This window comes from Thermobia domestica, chromosome 5 (genome assembly GCF_964235325.1).
Source record: "Thermobia domestica chromosome 5, izTheDome1.hap1.1, whole genome shotgun sequence".
Classification (NCBI taxonomy): Eukaryota; Metazoa; Arthropoda; class Insecta; order Zygentoma; family Lepismatidae; genus Thermobia; species Thermobia domestica.
In genome coordinates, this window is record NC_137458.1 from 204,231,046 (window position 1) to 204,248,639 (window position 17,594).

Consider the following 17,594-nt stretch of genomic DNA (forward strand, 5'->3'; position numbering starts at 1 on the left):
TGACATATTATTCCTTCACGCTTCTGTGTACTTACTCTTTCTCGCTCAATCTGTGCAAATTGCTGCATTAACGAGCGCACTCCCTTTCTGACAACTTCTGGATCAATATCCACTGCTTCACTCTTGACATCACCTTGATCTTGAACTGGAAGTATGAAACAAGGTAAGATAATCTCATTGGCTATAAAAACACATTATAAACAAGCATGTAACGCATTTGACACTGTCAATATTTGAAACGAAACAAGACTGTCACATTATATTTGGTTGGATGTTTACTTTCGATGCATAGCGTGGCATAAAAAAGTAAGTTAAAGGCTCTTTGCTACGTTGATCACTTTTTCAAAATTTTTGTAAATAACTTAATAACGAAAAACGACATAATAATTTTGGCAAATGGATCATTTAATGCTTTCAAAATGTTATCAAATGAACTAATGGTTACTTCTATATTATGAAAAAAATTCAGTCACCTGCAATAATGACGTCATAAACTGCACACATAAATTTCTCCTATAAGAACTGGCCTTGGAATAATAATTATTTATTTAATAGCACATTTATAGGTAGTACCTGGCTTTCTATCCAATTTCTTATATTTTTTATTGACTTTGACTTATTCACTAAAATAAAAGAAAATTGTGGGGCGCACAGAGAAGAGCTTTAAGTAACTTCCCCTGAGGTTATCTTTTGGTGTTGTTCATCTTGTTAGTTGTAGCTCTTATCTCAAACAGATGAGGTTTCAATTTTTATATAGTTGTCCCTGTCTGTTAATATTTTTTCTCGAATTAGGTAGATTTTATTTCTAAGATAATCTCCGAACTGCCTTAACATTTTGTAAAATTAGATGGTATTAAATTATCCATTTGTAGAGTAGTTAACTTTGCCTGATGTTACGTTAATCAAGCACGAATTAAATAAATCCAAATTAAAGTACCAAATAAGTTAATTACCATAATAAAACCATTTACCTTACCGGAATATAATTAGGCTATCCAGTTAAATTATCTGAAATGAATGCAGAAATAATAACGCTGATACCAAACTTCTAAAATTGTCATCCATGACTGTGTGTGCCTCTGTACATCAAATCTGTCTTTGGCTTAAGTAAACTTTTCTCAGCCTTTTTATATCCTCAAATGACAACTGTGTATTCACTTTAAGTGATGTTAAAACATATAACTCAGTATTACAGTAGAGCAAATCTTCAATTATTTTCTTTATATGATGCAAGAGTAAGTATTAATGAATTTCGAAATACATTTCAGGTTAGTTTATAACAGCACTTCTACCTCTTAAAATATTTTCAAAGACACAAGCATTTAAATAAAACAGTTCGCATTCGGTTAAAATTTTTCTTTTACAATTTGTATACAATAAACGGTATTTGAAATGAACTTATATGTTATAGCAGTGTAAAACTGGCACTAAAATTGCAGAATACTGACTATTAAAATTTGTACACAATGAACAACATGGCAATATACATACATGTAATATTTTAACCTTTTTCTTTCTTTGTTTCTTTAAAAGTTTCTGAAACAGTCTTTGTTTGAATGCTATGACATTCAACAAGGCACTAACGCATGACACAACTACTATTATTTATTAAAAGATGGAGGATATATATATACAGGATGTTTCAAAACAACACCGCCAACGTTTGGAAGGTGATTCCTGACACCAACCTGGGTGCACAAATGCTTTCTTTTGGAGTTATAGGCTCCCAAAACCACGAAAAAATGAACTTTAAAGGTTTATAGCTCCAAAAGTATGGGACCTACTGTAGTCGGGTCGAGATTTCAGTTAGGAACTAATATGTGCCCTATCCAAATATCCAAGTTCCAGAATCCTGCGGTACTCACGCAACCATTTTTATACAGGCAGTTTGGCTATGGGCATATAATTTGAAGTACTCACCAACTACCTCTATAAAAATTGTTGCGGAAGTGCTGCAGGATTCTGAAACAATGATATTTGGAAAGGGCACATACTAGTTCCTAAGTGAAGTCTCGACCCGACTACAATAGGTTCCATAGTTTAAGATATAAACCTTTAAAGTTAATTTTTTCATGTTTTCAGCAGCCTATAACTTCGAAAGGAAGCGTTTGTGCACCCAGGTTGGTCAGTACTTTTTTTCTTATCTTGGTGTCAGGAATCATCTCCTAAACATTGTGGGTTTTGTTTTGAAACACCCTGTATAAAATTTACCTATTTTCTTTTCCTTTTTCTCCTCGTCCTCCTTCCATTACTACTACTACTACTTAATAATAATAATAATAATAATAATAATAATAATAATAATAATAATAATAATAATAATAATAATAATAATAATAATAATAATAATTCCCTTTCCAGTGGGACACCACAATGAATATATGATTCAATATAAAACTTTCTTGGAAAATATATAATAAAGTAAATGGTTGTTTTAAACTTTACTTTCTAACACATTTTTTTAAAAGAAAAAAGAACAAACATCTACTTTAAGCACTGAAGCAAAAAAAAAGTGTTTGCAAGTTAGAAAAGAACATTCTAAACCAGGCTGTTTAAGTCTCTTAATTTTAAATAAAGGAAAGATAAATGTCTGTGAAAGGAAGACTTCTTTCTATTGAATAAAAACTATGCACTCCCTTCAGATCAGCAGTATTAGTAACCCAGAAAAGAAAATGGACACAAGTGATAGTTTCTGAATATTAGAAAAGTAATTACCTTCTGTTTTAAGTCCAAAGGAAAAAAGAACAAGTTTTCGTAGGACTTTACCAGGCGCGCACCCAGTATTTTTTGTTGGGAGACGTCCAAAGTTTGGGAAAGGGGGATACAATACTAAAAGACACTACGTCTATGTACGAGGGCCAGTCAAAAAGTTAGTTGTACTGCTGAAGAAAATAAAACAGAGTAGAAATTTTACAATAATTTTATTTGTACCGTAAAGCTCCATTCACAATCTACTTTCCAACGTAATTACCTCCGTTATTTAAGCAATTGTCGAGGCGTGGTACAAGTTTTTCTATGCCTTCTGCAAAGAAAGCCCTTTTCCAATGTCCGATAACCATTCTTGGTCTGCTGCTTTCACCTCGTCATCCGAGTGGTATCGTCGCTTTGAAATTCGTCTTCCATGGGACATAAGGTCTGGGATATAAGGAAGGTGATCACGCGCAGCGATTTCCGGATTTGTCGCAGTTGATGGTCTTCCCCCGCGCTCAGCATTGTCAATATCTGTACGTCTGTTCTCAAATATGTTGAACTACTTCGTGATAGCTTGACGTGACATTGCATTTTCACCATATACTTCCACAACTGCCGATAAATTTTAGCGCAGTTACACCTTTTCTCCAACAAAAAACAAATCACTACATTGGACGCTACTTGCAGCTGTCGATATATGTTTACGACTGATTATCAGAACACTTTCACTTGCCTCGTGAAAGCCGCTACGTCACACGACACAGCTACATATCTACAATGTTACCACACAGTTTCATTAAAATAGCCTTTGTCCGAAAACATTTACGAAGGAGTGCAACTAACTTTCTGACTGACCCGCGTGGTATTGAACTGATGTTATTCTACACTCGAAAAGACGATAAATAATTGTTAAGTATTATCATCTATATTCTCAGAGAAAAATGTAGAACTAGTTTTTTTTTCATAAGAAAAGAAAGAGAACAGATGAAATGTAATATCGAATCTTCATACAATATCAATCTTTTCTAAATTTAATTAAGGAAATGTACAAATGTATGTCAACTTACGAAGTTTAGGGGAGGGTCTGGACCCGGCGGGTGCGCCCCTGACCTTACGATGGCACTTGATGTGTACCACCGTAATCTGAAAATTTTTGTATGCACTCTAGCATTTATACGTATTACGATTACGAATGTTGACTTTTTCTTTTTATTACTTTGATTGTAGCCGTATTAACGTAAAACGAAACAATTCAGTATGTTCAGTGTTCAATTTTAATATAAAGTAATTCGTTATTACTAGCGCAGAGTGAATATTGGTCAACAACCTTCAGTTTTTCCATGCCAAAATGGTCAACAGGAAAATATTATTTACCATTTTCATTTCCGGAAATCCTGCTATTTCATTTTCCTCCACACGAGGTTGCAGATTTTCAAACGTCTAGCGAAATAAGAAACTCTCAATGCGTTTTTTTTTTATTATTATTATTATTTATATATTTATTTATTTATTTTTAAATAGCAGCCCGCAATAGTGGTTAATGAACACATGTTCTTGAATTGTAACTTGTAATATGTAATCTCTTCTACTTCTCCAAAAATGCCAATTTTCAAGGTGTCGTAGCAGGTATCGTACAGCTTCTTGAACTTCTAAAGACCTTCTTCATGCTATTGAGTATTTCTACCCATAATAACATAGACTGTGGCAACAGCTAGTTGGACTAAATCATGGCAGTAGAAACCTTCCAGTTAATTTCCATGTATTTCTATGAGTATTTGACAAAGAAACTCAATTGTTCCACAGCTTTTGTATATATTACACATATAAAATCATGCATGACAAGAATACTCAAAAATGCTCCACAGCTTTTTTAAGCACGCTAATGTAGAAATAATTCGTACATTGCCAGTCCTGTCTGAATAAAGTGTGAGGGGAAGCTGCGAAAAGCAAAATTTGAGAAAAGGCATTTACTTTATTCCATATTTTACAAGAAAATTTCATATCATGATCTTGCTGAAAATCAGGTGTTCATCATGGTGTGCTCCTGAAATGAGAACGTGTTAGTCTTACCGGCTGGAGAAAGACGAGATAAAAAAAAAAAAAAATTGAGATGTAAGCTCGAGAAAGGAGCGAGAGGCGACTCAAGTTGGAAGAAACACTCGATTGACAGATATGAAGAAAAAGAAGAAAGGTATTCCCCTAAAGAGGAATTTAACTATTATTATTATTATTATTATTATTATTATTATTATTATTATTATTATTATTATTATTATTATTATTATTATTATTATTATTATTATTATTATTACACATTTCTTACCTCTTGCTGGACTCCATCTTCTAGTGGGACTCAGAAGTTTAAAAGGAAGGCTTACACTGCCATCGACTTGAATTCCGGCTATTCTCTTTAGAGTGGATCCAACACTGGCCAGTTTCTGCTCTACCTCTTTCTTTGCTGTTTCCAGTTGAATCAACTGAGTATCTAAAGCACGGATTCTACCTTCAGCACCACCCAATTTTGCCTGAAGTTAAAACATGAAGATAATACTAATTCATCATTAACCATACATCAACAAAAACGAACCGATTTAATAATCGAATCTTCAAATTACATACTTCAAACTTACGATTAATACTCAATAAACAAGTCACATGAAAAAAATAATTCCTCTAATAGAATGGATAAACAGAACGCCTGGGAGACTCACTAATCATACGAGGTGAGATACAAAATGTCACGGAACACTTAAAGGGCAATAAAGCACAGGTGTGGACAATATAACAGTAGAAATGCTTAAAGAAGTACGCGTAGATGAGGAAGGTGTTGAAATATTTCCATCATTGTGTAATAAGATGGAGAATGGCCACAGGATTGGATAACCTCAATATTCATTTCCTTACACAAGAATGCCTAAGTAGAAAACCATTCTAACTATCGAATAGTTTCCCTGATTTCACATACCTACAAAATACTCCTTTAGATTCTGAATCAAAGCTGAAGTCTCACTTTCAACTAATGCCATCTAAGGAACAAGCAGGTTTCGTCGAAGGAAAAGGAGCGCGAGAGCAGATAAGAATGTAAGACAAACATCTGAGGAAACTAGAGGAATTTTCTGTTCCTATGTTTATTTGGTTTCTTGATTACAGAAGCAGCTTAGATTGTGTTAACTGCAAGTAGCTGTGATAAGCAACTGACGAAATTGGGGTCCCACATTATCTAATTTATTAAATACATGGGCTGCAACGTTGTGGTTATAAAGATAAACGTATTTCTTTAGTGTACCTCGAAGTGTCAAGCAAAACTATGTCTTGTCCCCACAGCTTAACAACATTTATAGTGAGTATATAATGAGAAAGCTACTCCATGGTATGACTGGAGCTATCTCAATCGGTGGAAGAAAAATCAATAATTTGAAGATGGCATCATTAATTCTAATGGCTAGCTGTAAAGAAGAGCTACAAGAGCTGGATAAAAAATAATGACAACATTGTTATTATTTGAACCTGCGTTTATGCACAGAAAAACATCTGTTAAATTCCTTTAATGTATCGTCTCCCATCTCTATCATCTTCTGTCACACGTGCAGAAAGCGTAGTACAGCGTCAGTGAATCAATCTCTGTCGATGTTCCACATGGCAAGGCGATTCTCTTGTGTCGTAGTGCTTTAGTGAAATGGTTCCTTCATTCTGGCGACAAGGTCCTCACGAAGTCCCTGGAAACATTGTTATGCACTGCGCATACGTACACTTCAATCTTGTTCCACACGTGATGTTCATTTTTTGAAACATATTGTTATGGAGTTTCCGCTTTCCTCCTCTACTTTACGGCACTGTTGCTTTTGACTGAATAACACACAGTCATTTCCACTTTACCGCTTCACATTTCCTTATCAGCTATGGAACTCTTGTAATGCTAAGACACAAACCTCTAACATGAGAACAGAGTTGCACTTATTTTACATCCAACCTACGTATCAGTAATGATAGCAAAAGTCAAGAAGGTAAATAGAGAATATGGGTTGAAAATTAATTTAAACAATTATAAACTCATGGTAACTGGTTGATCAACACAGGATAAACATAAAGGGTGTTTGAGCGAATTAGATATAGTGGATGGTCTCGTCTATTTTGGGTCAGCACCAGTCATATTGAAGGCTCTGAGAAAGAAAAAAGAACAGGAATTGTTCCAGGACATGCCGCTTTGGGAATAATCTTCATTACAAAGATTCGTCTAATGGAAGCCCTTGTCTTCTACGAGTATGAGATGCGGACAATCAAGGTTGTTCCTGAATGCGTTGCGTAGCATCAGCTAAACATACTTTCATATTATGTTTCTGATCTTCAAGCTTTCTTTCTCTTGATCGACTGTCCCCAAGATGAACCATCAGCTCTTGCTCTTTCTCTCGATGAGCCATTAATTTCATATTCCACATATTAAATCTCGCCTCTATATGTTTTAGCAATAAAATGTACGCTATTTAAATCTTAGGGATAATTTACAATTTTACCAGTACATATCGTATAATTTTACAAAAGAATAACACAAATAGAAAATCTGGAAAGGAGACTGAAAGATCTCTCTCCATATATTCTTCGGCAGCTGCAACTTGGCCTGCAGGAAGTCAGTATATAGGTCATGGATAGGAAATTGTAGAGAATTCACTGGAGAGTAAACTTAGAACATATTTAACAATAATATATCAAATTAAAGGTCAACCCTCAGAGGGGACAAATATCTTTCGTAATATTTTAAAAATAAATGTTTTCTATTGTTACTTTTGATTTTGCCTTTACGTGATTTTACTCATTTGTCAAGTGTACGTAGATATAAATATTTCATTTCTGTTGTAAACGATAACAATATACTTTGAGACATTATTCGTATAAAATGTTGATAACTGTTTTCACTTGAGACTCTATTGAAACAGTGGGCTAACCCACAATTCTCGAGAATTCAGTCGTGCCTAATGGTTAATGTTTGTTTCTTGGACACTGAAGACCTGGGGTCGGAATTCCGGCCACGTCTTTCTTAATCTTTCTCCTTGGCATTTGTTCACTGGAAGTAAATGTATGGAAATAGCAGTTTGTAAAAGTTGATCTGCGACCATGCAGAATATCGATATAAATGATTCCTTCCAGTCTCAAAACAGTGTCGCCAGGACTTGAAAATTAGAAAGTGATTCATGAAGTTCATGGAAATCTGAAATGTGCTCATTAATAATTCATATTTTCCTACTCCATAAGGTCTTATATTATATTCTCCATACAGTCCTGGAAGTCTCGTCAAAATTTTTAAATTTGAGATACCATTTTCCGTAAAAACTTAACAATCTTTATTTGCTCCATGGATCAAGACACTTTCTGACCACTCATCGCTCTCACAAGCGACTGAAGACAATTATCTTACATGACATAGTAGAATGTGACGGTCTGCGTATTCAAAGTAATATACTGTGCTGCATAACCACTGTGCGAGGAATCCAAGAATTTGAATTCATTGGTGTATGATATGAATCTACTGATTATCAATGTGTGATGTGTCAATAACCTCGAATAGCGGATGGAAGCCGAAACTACCCGCACACTGAGACGATAATAAAACCACACACCACAAAACCACAGTTTCGAATTCAGGGAAAAAGTAATAAACATTGCAACTAAATGCAATGAACCTTTAACAACATATTATACATAGAATATTATTACAATAAAAGGCGATTGATTTTACCTTGAGTTCCTGAATCTGTTGCGTAGCATCAGCTAAACATACTTCCATATTATGCTTTTGATCTTCAAGCTTTCTTTCTCTTGATCGACTATCCTCAAGACGAACCATCAACTCTTGCTCTCTTCTTCGCCATCTTTCTTCCTCTTCGTCTCCTCGGACACGAAGTCGACCTAGATCCTGTCGGCTCAGCTCCAAAGTGTTCTCCAGCTCCATTACCTGAAAATATAGCTCAATGTCTATCATCAACATTCTACAAAAATAATAAACTCTAAAAATTAACATGAAATAGTTGAAATGAGAAAAAGTATATTCGGTGTACTCAAGTAGCTTTATTTGGCTTGCTTTTATCAAGATGTAATCACTATTCCCAAAAGCAGAAAAAAAAAAAAAAAAATATGCATCGGTCGTTTTCTGATTTTATCTAAACTAGTTTTGTATTATGTATCAAGCAATATAGTTATTTTGCTTTTGAACTTGTTAAGAAGATATCAACAAATTTTATCGCATACATTACAATGATTCCTTCAGATATGTTCCATAATTCTTGTCTTGTCTTATTCCCTTGTAGATTTTTTGAGGTTAATTTTACTCCGAATAAGTTTTATTTTGTAATATTCGTAAGTCAGACTATAATTATTTTTTCATCAATTCACTTACATAGAATCGAAATTACACCTTTATGCTCCCACGTGTTACTGTTAAAACGCGAGCAATGTTTTGCGTACATCCTTCTACATTTTTCACACCAAAATTCGTCTGATCCCGGAGTCTCGTACGAAATTAGAACACCTAGTATAGGTTCCAACACATCTTTCCTCCTCCTCTATAGGTCATCTACATAAACGCTAAAACACGTATTTAATTATTTTAAATTAAAAGTCCAAATATTAAATTTCATATCTCTAACCTTACGAGACTCCGAACTATAGATATCTCATTATAATTATTGGAACTCTCGATTTCACCACTTCCACATCGAAATCTCCAACACCTTTTTCTTCCCTTCTGGGTCAAATATCAAAAACACAGAACCAGGTGGTTAATTATTCTAAATGAACAGACTAAATACCAAATTTCATGTCTCAAACTCAATCGATTCCGAGATATGGAAATCTTATTATAATAACTACAATACCCAACCGACCACTCTTCCACGCCAATTTCTAAAAATCCTTCCTTAGTGGTATCTTACGTAATAAATCATGTGTTTTTTCCAATTTCAAATTTCTAGTTTAAACAATTTTGGCTTGAGAACTACATACACTCAACTGTAATTTGTAGTATCAATTGGAAATACTATTAGCACACGTTTCTCTTCACACTTTAGAAAAATATTTACATGTTTACTTTGTTCTGTTGTAACTTTAAAAAAAAAAAAAAAAAAGAAAAAAAAAAGAAAATAGCACAACAGCTTTGCAAATGGGAGTATCTAACACAACAAAACACTTCCAAAGAGTACTTTGCTGAAATAAGTGTTTTAAAGAGGAAACACGCAAGATTGTTTCTGCGTTTCCTCAAGATGTAATCAATAATGGAATAAGTTTTAAGAGTAAGGTGAGCCTAGTACATGTTTACTGACTTACTTGCTTTTTGAGCTGGTGCAGCTCCTGCTGAGTTCTATCCTTCTCTTCTGTCTCACTGTTAAGGCGAGCATTAACCTCTTCGAGTTCTTGTTTCAGTTGTGAATTCTGCTGCTGGACCTTCTGAAGGTCGTCCTCCATTGCTTGGAGCTGGTGGCCAGACTGTAAGTTCTGCCTCTCCATATCTCGAACTTGTGCTTGCAACCTTGTTCGTTCCAAATCCAGGGCAGTCTTCGTATCCTCCAAAGCTATAAAAACAAATTACATCGATGCGTATAAAATATTTTAGTGTGATCCTCATTTATTGCATTTATAACTGAAATGAACTGAATGTATAGCGAGTGAAACGTTAAATTCGGGTGAGGTAAATCACTCGCATGACAAATACAGGTGTAGCGTATACTTTACAGTTCAGACGCCTTTGAGTAGTTAAAACAAAGATGGGAGGATTATCAAGAACACTTCATCTTACTTGAGGAAATGGATAATTGCCAGTAATAGCCAGAAACACTGTACACACAAAATAAAACTAAACAAGTGTCTTTAGCTGATGCTTCATCAGACAAAAAAAGCAGAAGGAGTAGGTACAAGGAAATATTAAAGAGCAGTAATTAAGGAACGTCAGATTTGGCGCCATATTGGTTACCAGACCATAATTTCGGAGTTTAGTGAACGAAGATACAAAATCATGGGACGGTTTGAACAGTGTGTACGCGAAAAGCAATAATGGTGAAAGAACTAAATTTTCTAAACAAGAGAAATTAATACAAAATGGATGAAAAAGGAAAAAATAAGATATAAGAAAATAAAAATAAACAAGATGTAACGAAAATAAATCTAAAATAATAGTAAAATAAGTTTATGAGAAATTGAGAAGGTAGAGTGGCATGTAACAGAAAATGAAGAGGAGTTCAGTTCACACATAAGATGGTAATGTAAAGGTCCTCCCATCTACCTAACTCTGTCGGATATGGAAGAGTCAGAGGGAAGGAGTTTGGAAATACTTACACAGAAATTGTAGAAGAGCACTGTTGCGATGGTTTGTACTTTGGGATAGGTAAGGAGAGAATCTAAGCGCACAGACGTATAGAAAATTGTTGATACACGTGACTGAAAAATCATTTAAGACTCACCAGTGTGCTTATGGTTTACGTTTATTTGTGTTCAAGTACAATGTCGGATCTGATTTATGGCAATTAACTTTTACCGCCTAAGTCGGGATTCCTTTATTGATATGTACATGTAATACACTAATAGATCAACTAAACGGAAGAATAAAAATATGAAAAAATCTGCGAAACATAAGCAAAAGTTGGTGTTCAGCTGATCACATAGGATGAGTTATGTGTGGATACATAGTTCATATGAAACATTTTTAAGTAAACTAACCAAGGAGAAATATAATTCCATATACTTATTTATTTCACCCCCATATAGAACGACCAACATTGCATATAAAACATAAGATTAAACTAGAGCAATGAAAGCTACTTCCAGTTTCAAAATTCACAACACACGAAGGAATATCAGAATGTCAGTGCTTTTCTGTTTTTGTCCTGGCAATAAAAAATTGAGCACGATGTATGGTTCATATACAGCATAAAGCGTATGCATACTCAATCTTCCAAACTATATGTTCCAAACTTCAATTCACTGCAATAAATATACACACAGGGTGTCCATAACCTTTTGGGTCAAATTTATACAGGTGATAGAGGAGTCCAATATACGCATTTTGAGATAGGAAACCCAAGGTCGAAAACGGCTAGTTCAAGCGCCAACATTTACAGTGAAGATTTAATGAAGGAAGCATTAATGGGAATTGGAAATTTGAAGATTGGAGGACAGATCATTAACAAGATCAAATATTCAGATGATACGGTTATTATAGCTAGAAGCGAAGAAGGACTACAGGAGATGAGTGACAAAATAGTGGACACTGCAAAATTATATGGAGTGAAAATCAATATCAAAAAATCGAAACTCATGAGAATATCACGTGAAAATGAGCTCTTACGGGTCAGAGTAGAACAAAGAGAACTTGAAGAGGTCCATAATTTGAATTACCTGGAAGTATTTTGATAAGAGACATTACTGTAGCAAAGAGATGAAATCAAGAATTGCCATAGGGAAAGAAGCATTCCAACACGAAAAGATTATTCTTAACTAGTAGGCTTAATATTGGACAAAGGAAGAAGTTGGTCAAGTGCTATATATGGAGTATTGGACTGTATGGTTCAGAGACTTGGACATTACAGAAGGTAGAGAAGAAATATTTAGAGCTTCGAAATGTGGTATTGGAGGAAGATGGAGATGATAAAATGGACAGAGAGTGTAACAAACGAAGATGTTTTAAAATAGATAGGAGAGAAGAGCACGCTTTTAGCCAGCATTTTTCGTAGAAGGCCAATTGGATTGGACACATTTTGCAAAGGAATTGTCTTCTTCATACCGTCGTAGAAAGATAGATGGAAGGAAAGCAACGAGTAGGAAGGAGAACAACACAACTGATCGATGATTTGGAAAAAAGACGAAAATATTCGGAGTTAAAAGAAGCTGAAGATCGAGAAACGTGGAAGAAACATTTCCAAGCTCAAACTTAAATAATAATAATAATAATAATAATAATAATAATAATAATAATAATAATAATAATAATAATAATAATAATAATAATAATAATAATAATAATAAGAAGAAGAAGAAGAAGAAGAAGAAGAAGTCCTAGGGCCTGCCAACAAGCAGAATACTTAATAATGATAATATTTGATAATGATAACGTAAATCAATGTTAAAAATTTTTAAACGACAGTTTTAAAGCACTACTAGTACAGAATGATAACTGCAAACAGCAAACGTTATTGCATAAGCACACAAACCTACGAAAAATTAGAGAAATTGATCATAAACAACAGGAACACTTACTACTGATTTTCTGGAGAGCTTCTTCCAGTGATCTGCCCTGTTCTCTTTTTTCTCCTTCGATTCTCTTGACATGTTCCCTCAGTTCTTTGTTTGAGCTATTGTATTTCTCTTTTTCATAATTACTGTCTGCTAGTTGTCGTCTTACATCTGTCAACTCTTTTCTCAGAGTTTCACTCGTGATTTCCACTGAAGAGAAATAAATAATCAATTAAAACAAATATTTCAACTAAGTCCTGATAAACTTAAGAGAGATTTTAATACACATTTATTCAGCTTTAAAATAATGTGAATGTGGAGAGAAGTAGATATGGGAGCTCAGTGGTAAAACGCTTGTCTCTGATATGAAGAATTGTAAGATTCCAAGATATACGACAATGTGATTGATTTGCATATATGGGTTTTGCGGAAGTCTTCCGTTTCCTCTATTTTTTTTTCCAATGAATCAATTCATGAGCCATTCATTTGAGTTTCAATAATCTCCTTTAACCTATAAGGCATAACTGCAGGATGCTGAATTAAAATTTCGTTTCATTTTAACCTTAAAAACGTCTTCCTAATTAGTCTTACGAAGACAAAAGAGGGTGCCATAGTGAAATAACTAATAATAAATTAAGAAGACACTTGAATAATTATTTTTTACTCGTTAGCCACGCTGCACAAAATTTATTTATTCGTTCCGCAGGTTCATCAATCAGTATGTTCTCTAACCACTTCAATGAAGCACTCAGGCAATGAAGGAAAACAGAATGAATGATAGTCAGATTGTGATTTTTATCCAATATTATGAGTATCAAGCTGATTTTCTTTTCTAAACAATGACAATTTATCAAAAAAAAAAAAAAAAAAAAATCTTTACAGTGAACACAATAACTAATGTATAATGCGCCCTTTACTTTTCCTTCGCTAAGTTTCATAGATAATAATTCAGATGCTTAGAAAAATACAGCTTTCCACTGCGTGGTTTAAAATAATATGATTGTGGTTAAAATGCTTTTAAGAATGTTCCTTAAGCTAAAACTATAACAGTTCTGTTACCAAAAAATGCTCTTCTCTCTTCTTACCCAATCTGTAAGTGTGATCTTTTGCTTCAGGATCAGTTGGTTTACGTATGATGATTTTTATTTTGAGTTAATATTTTTAAATACTAGTGTTTTGTGTATATTTAATTATTTTATATTTTTCTAAAAGAAATAGAGATAAAAATATTCGTCTGTTTAATTTTCTTTGTAAATTTGTTCGTTTTTTAAATTTTTCTAAATTAAGATCAGGCAGTCGCTATTGTTCTATACAAGGGTATAGTGTGAGTATCACACGATTAGCATACTTTTGGTCACGTTTGTTGCATGAAAAAAAATGTACCAAACTTTATCATGTGTTTAGTGATTGAACGTCTGCATTACCACTGGTTATGTTCTATCATCCGATCATTTTCTCTGTGTATGTTCTGCTGTCTCAATAACCAGCAACTGGCTAAGGTACCTGGCGGGCAAGTCTACTAGAAGCAGAGCCTGTCCTTACTCCTGCTCCATTTGTATTCACTTTAGTTGTAATCATGAAATGTTGGAGCAATTACCAGAAGTATAATTACGCTGTACATACACATACACGCATACACAATACTTCGTCTATCTTTTCCTGTATTTTTAACCTGTAAATGATAATGTTTATTTGAATTAGTGATAGTTACATATTAAGGTGTTTTGGTGAAAATCATTAATTGAGACGTTTTCTTGTGATAATTGTTATGTCCATATTTTCCTTTCGTTTTATTATATATATCGCACCATATGATAAGTTGTACGAATTTCGTAAAAGTTCTTTGTCCAACGAGGGAACGCATTGACAATTTTCTGGGTACTGATAAAGCGTCTTAGTAATGAGTCCAGATACAAATCTAATATTCTTTCTGTGCACCTCACCCGGAAAAAAGTGTATTCGCCTATGCAAGCGGGACATAAGAAGTTTTGTACAGTGTAAGACAGCTTATAACGAAGAGAGACAACCTTTTTCACGTGTCATGGCAAAGGACCGCAAACCACAGAAAAGAAGCATATCACCTGACAAGGTAAGAGAGAGAAAGAGGGTGTTAAGAAGAATTCCACCTCCGGAAAATAAAGTCAACATCGAGTCTTTGAGTTATAACAACTGTTTGTGAGAAAAAAAGGAATTAGCTTACTGGAAATTGTCGTAGGGCCAAGCGACAAAAGGTGAGAAGAATGTTGTACTTCCTGGAAAGAAACTTTCAGGTTTGAATTATTTTCATGCATGTATGTTTGAATATGAAAAGTAAATGGAGGTCTTATGTGTTTGTAAGTTAGTATTTTTAACTTAGAATATGCTAGTCTACGCAGAATTTTCACCGTAGCTTTTCATGTCCTTCTGCTGTAATTTATATTTCCCCAACAGACAGTTAACTAACTACGGAATTTATTAGTTTAAATGATGGAAAAAAGATATATATCCTATAGGATATTAATGTACTTGAATTCATTTAAAAGGTTTGGCTGCCTACATTATGCCTTACAGTAAAAGTGTGCAATGGAATCAGATAACAGAAATTCTATATAAACATGGTATTTAATTTTGTTATAAACTGTACGAATGTTTTGACGAGGAATTACTGATGACTTCACTTGAAACAACAGTACTTCAGTTGTTTAGAACTTATTGTTTGTTCGGAGTTCAACATCTCTTTTCATTATTAATATTATGTTAGACATAAATCTTTAATTTAACGTAGGATTCGAAATACCCGAAATCCACCGGAAATAGAATTCGTAAGTCTCGCATACCCATGAGGGAATCCTGCTGGATTACTTGTATAGCGATATCACCAGTGTATAATTATACCTTGGCTTATGATATACTGTGTGAGTCGCACTTGTATATTCTAGACAGGTATTGCGTTTAAAGAACTATTACATTAGTGTTATATTGTACTACTGTCATTTAAGCCACGAACCATACAAATTTGCCCTACGATATGGTCAAAGAAAATGAACACGAAAGCTGAACTGAAAAAATAGCTGGACTGAACGTTCTTCGCACGGAGAGAATAGATTTATGGAAAACAACAGATAACGTAGATTTTGGACATGCTATTTTACACCCCCTTCTTATCCCCATACTATCAAGTGCTGAACTTGGACTTAAACCGCATTAGGACTGTCACTATTCATATTAGCGACTGGAAAGTCTATGGATTGGACACTACTATCAGCCGGTTTCTATTATTTTATGTCACTCCCTTCCCATACCACCCTTACGTCCTACTAATGGGATATGAACTTGAGCTTAAATGGAATCTAGAGAGTCATTATTCACCTCACTGACCCCGAAAACTATGAACTGGACACTAATATCGGTCGTTTCCGATTATTTCTACATGTTACCTCCTTTCCCTGATGAAAATATGGAAAAATCAAAGTTAGGCCTGAGTCCACTCATGTACCAAAAATCGCCAAAATTAATTCAACGGTCTACGAGGAGTTAGCCGTCACACATCGTTACAATCATTTTTATTTATATAGACAAACATCACTACATTTTTTTTATTTATCTAGATTTAAAACTCACTTTCTGCGCACATTATACCAAAATTTTAAAGGGCAACGAATAGGTTTAACTACATTACATTATCTCCAGTCTACAGTACTTCTGATATACTTCAACTAATTATTACACATCACAGGTACTAGGATACGCACCTTCTTTCAGTTTGCGGGTTGTATCTTGTAGTTGTACTTGCAAACTATCATGGCGATCTTCTGTTAGATGTAACTGGACTTTCAGTTCTTCATATTCCTGTTGTACTGTGTCTCGCTCCTTCTTTACTTCTTGAATCTTTGCTTCCAATTGAGCTTTTTCTTGTTCAGCTTTCAACCTGACAAATAGTACACAAAAACTTGAAAAATATCACCGTAATAATACTAAATACAAGCAGTTAAAATAGCATTTGTTAGTCTTCTTTCCTTATTATTTCTCTCTTTATCCTGAACACATGTACACTCATGTCCAAAATAGTTGTCGCATATCTATAACTGATTTCTTGTAAGAATATAATTTGATAATGATTTTGCAGGGAACTTTAAATACTAATACTATGTGTATAATCGGGAAATGTATATTTGTAGTAATTTCATAGGAAAAGAATTATAAATACGAAAATTAGAATAAGTAAAACAAAATGTTGCTAAATGGACAAAGAAGTTTTATTTTCGTTTTATTGTTCTTATTTACTGCTCTTTTGACATGAAAGCAACATAGATGTCTTTGCCGATTATACACACACTAACATCATAAGAAATACCGGGTGAAATCGTTATCAAATTATATTCCTACAACAACATATTTATAGACATGAGACAATAATTTTGGACATAATATTTAATTGAAGAGTTTCAGTCATAACGAATTACTACTTTACACTGGAACTGCTGATACTAGCTACTTATAGATCAAGGAAAAAATACATAACAATAAAAAGGGCTCGGGTGTGTTAGGATACCGCACATCCCTCTTACATGGTAGTTCTGGCCTGTAGAGAGTTCTCACAGTAATGATCCCAGTTTACAGGAAAGATCCAAGCAGCAGCAGGGATAACGGCGACAACCAGTAGAGTATTGATATATATATATATATATATATATATATATATATATATATAT

General features: G+C 34.0%; 1 protein-coding gene across 5 annotated transcripts in view; it reads right to left on the reverse strand.

Moving 5' to 3' along the window:
- Window positions 1–17,594, reverse strand: part of Root (ciliary rootlet coiled-coil, rootletin) — a 533,338-nt gene that overhangs the window by 54,643 nt on the left and 461,101 nt on the right. For all 5 annotated transcript variants that reach the window (XM_081759610.1, XM_081759612.1, XM_081759614.1 and 2 more), the window contains 6 exons: window positions 16,635–16,810; window positions 12,928–13,113; window positions 10,006–10,250; window positions 8,423–8,638; window positions 5,015–5,216; window positions 36–145 (listed from right to left, as the gene is read on the reverse strand). In XM_081759610.1, coding sequence (XP_081615736.1) covers window positions 36–145; window positions 5,015–5,216; window positions 8,423–8,638; window positions 10,006–10,250; window positions 12,928–13,113; window positions 16,635–16,810 — 1,135 coding nt within the window. The remainder of the gene's footprint in view (window positions 1–35; window positions 146–5,014; window positions 5,217–8,422; window positions 8,639–10,005; window positions 10,251–12,927; window positions 13,114–16,634; window positions 16,811–17,594) is intronic.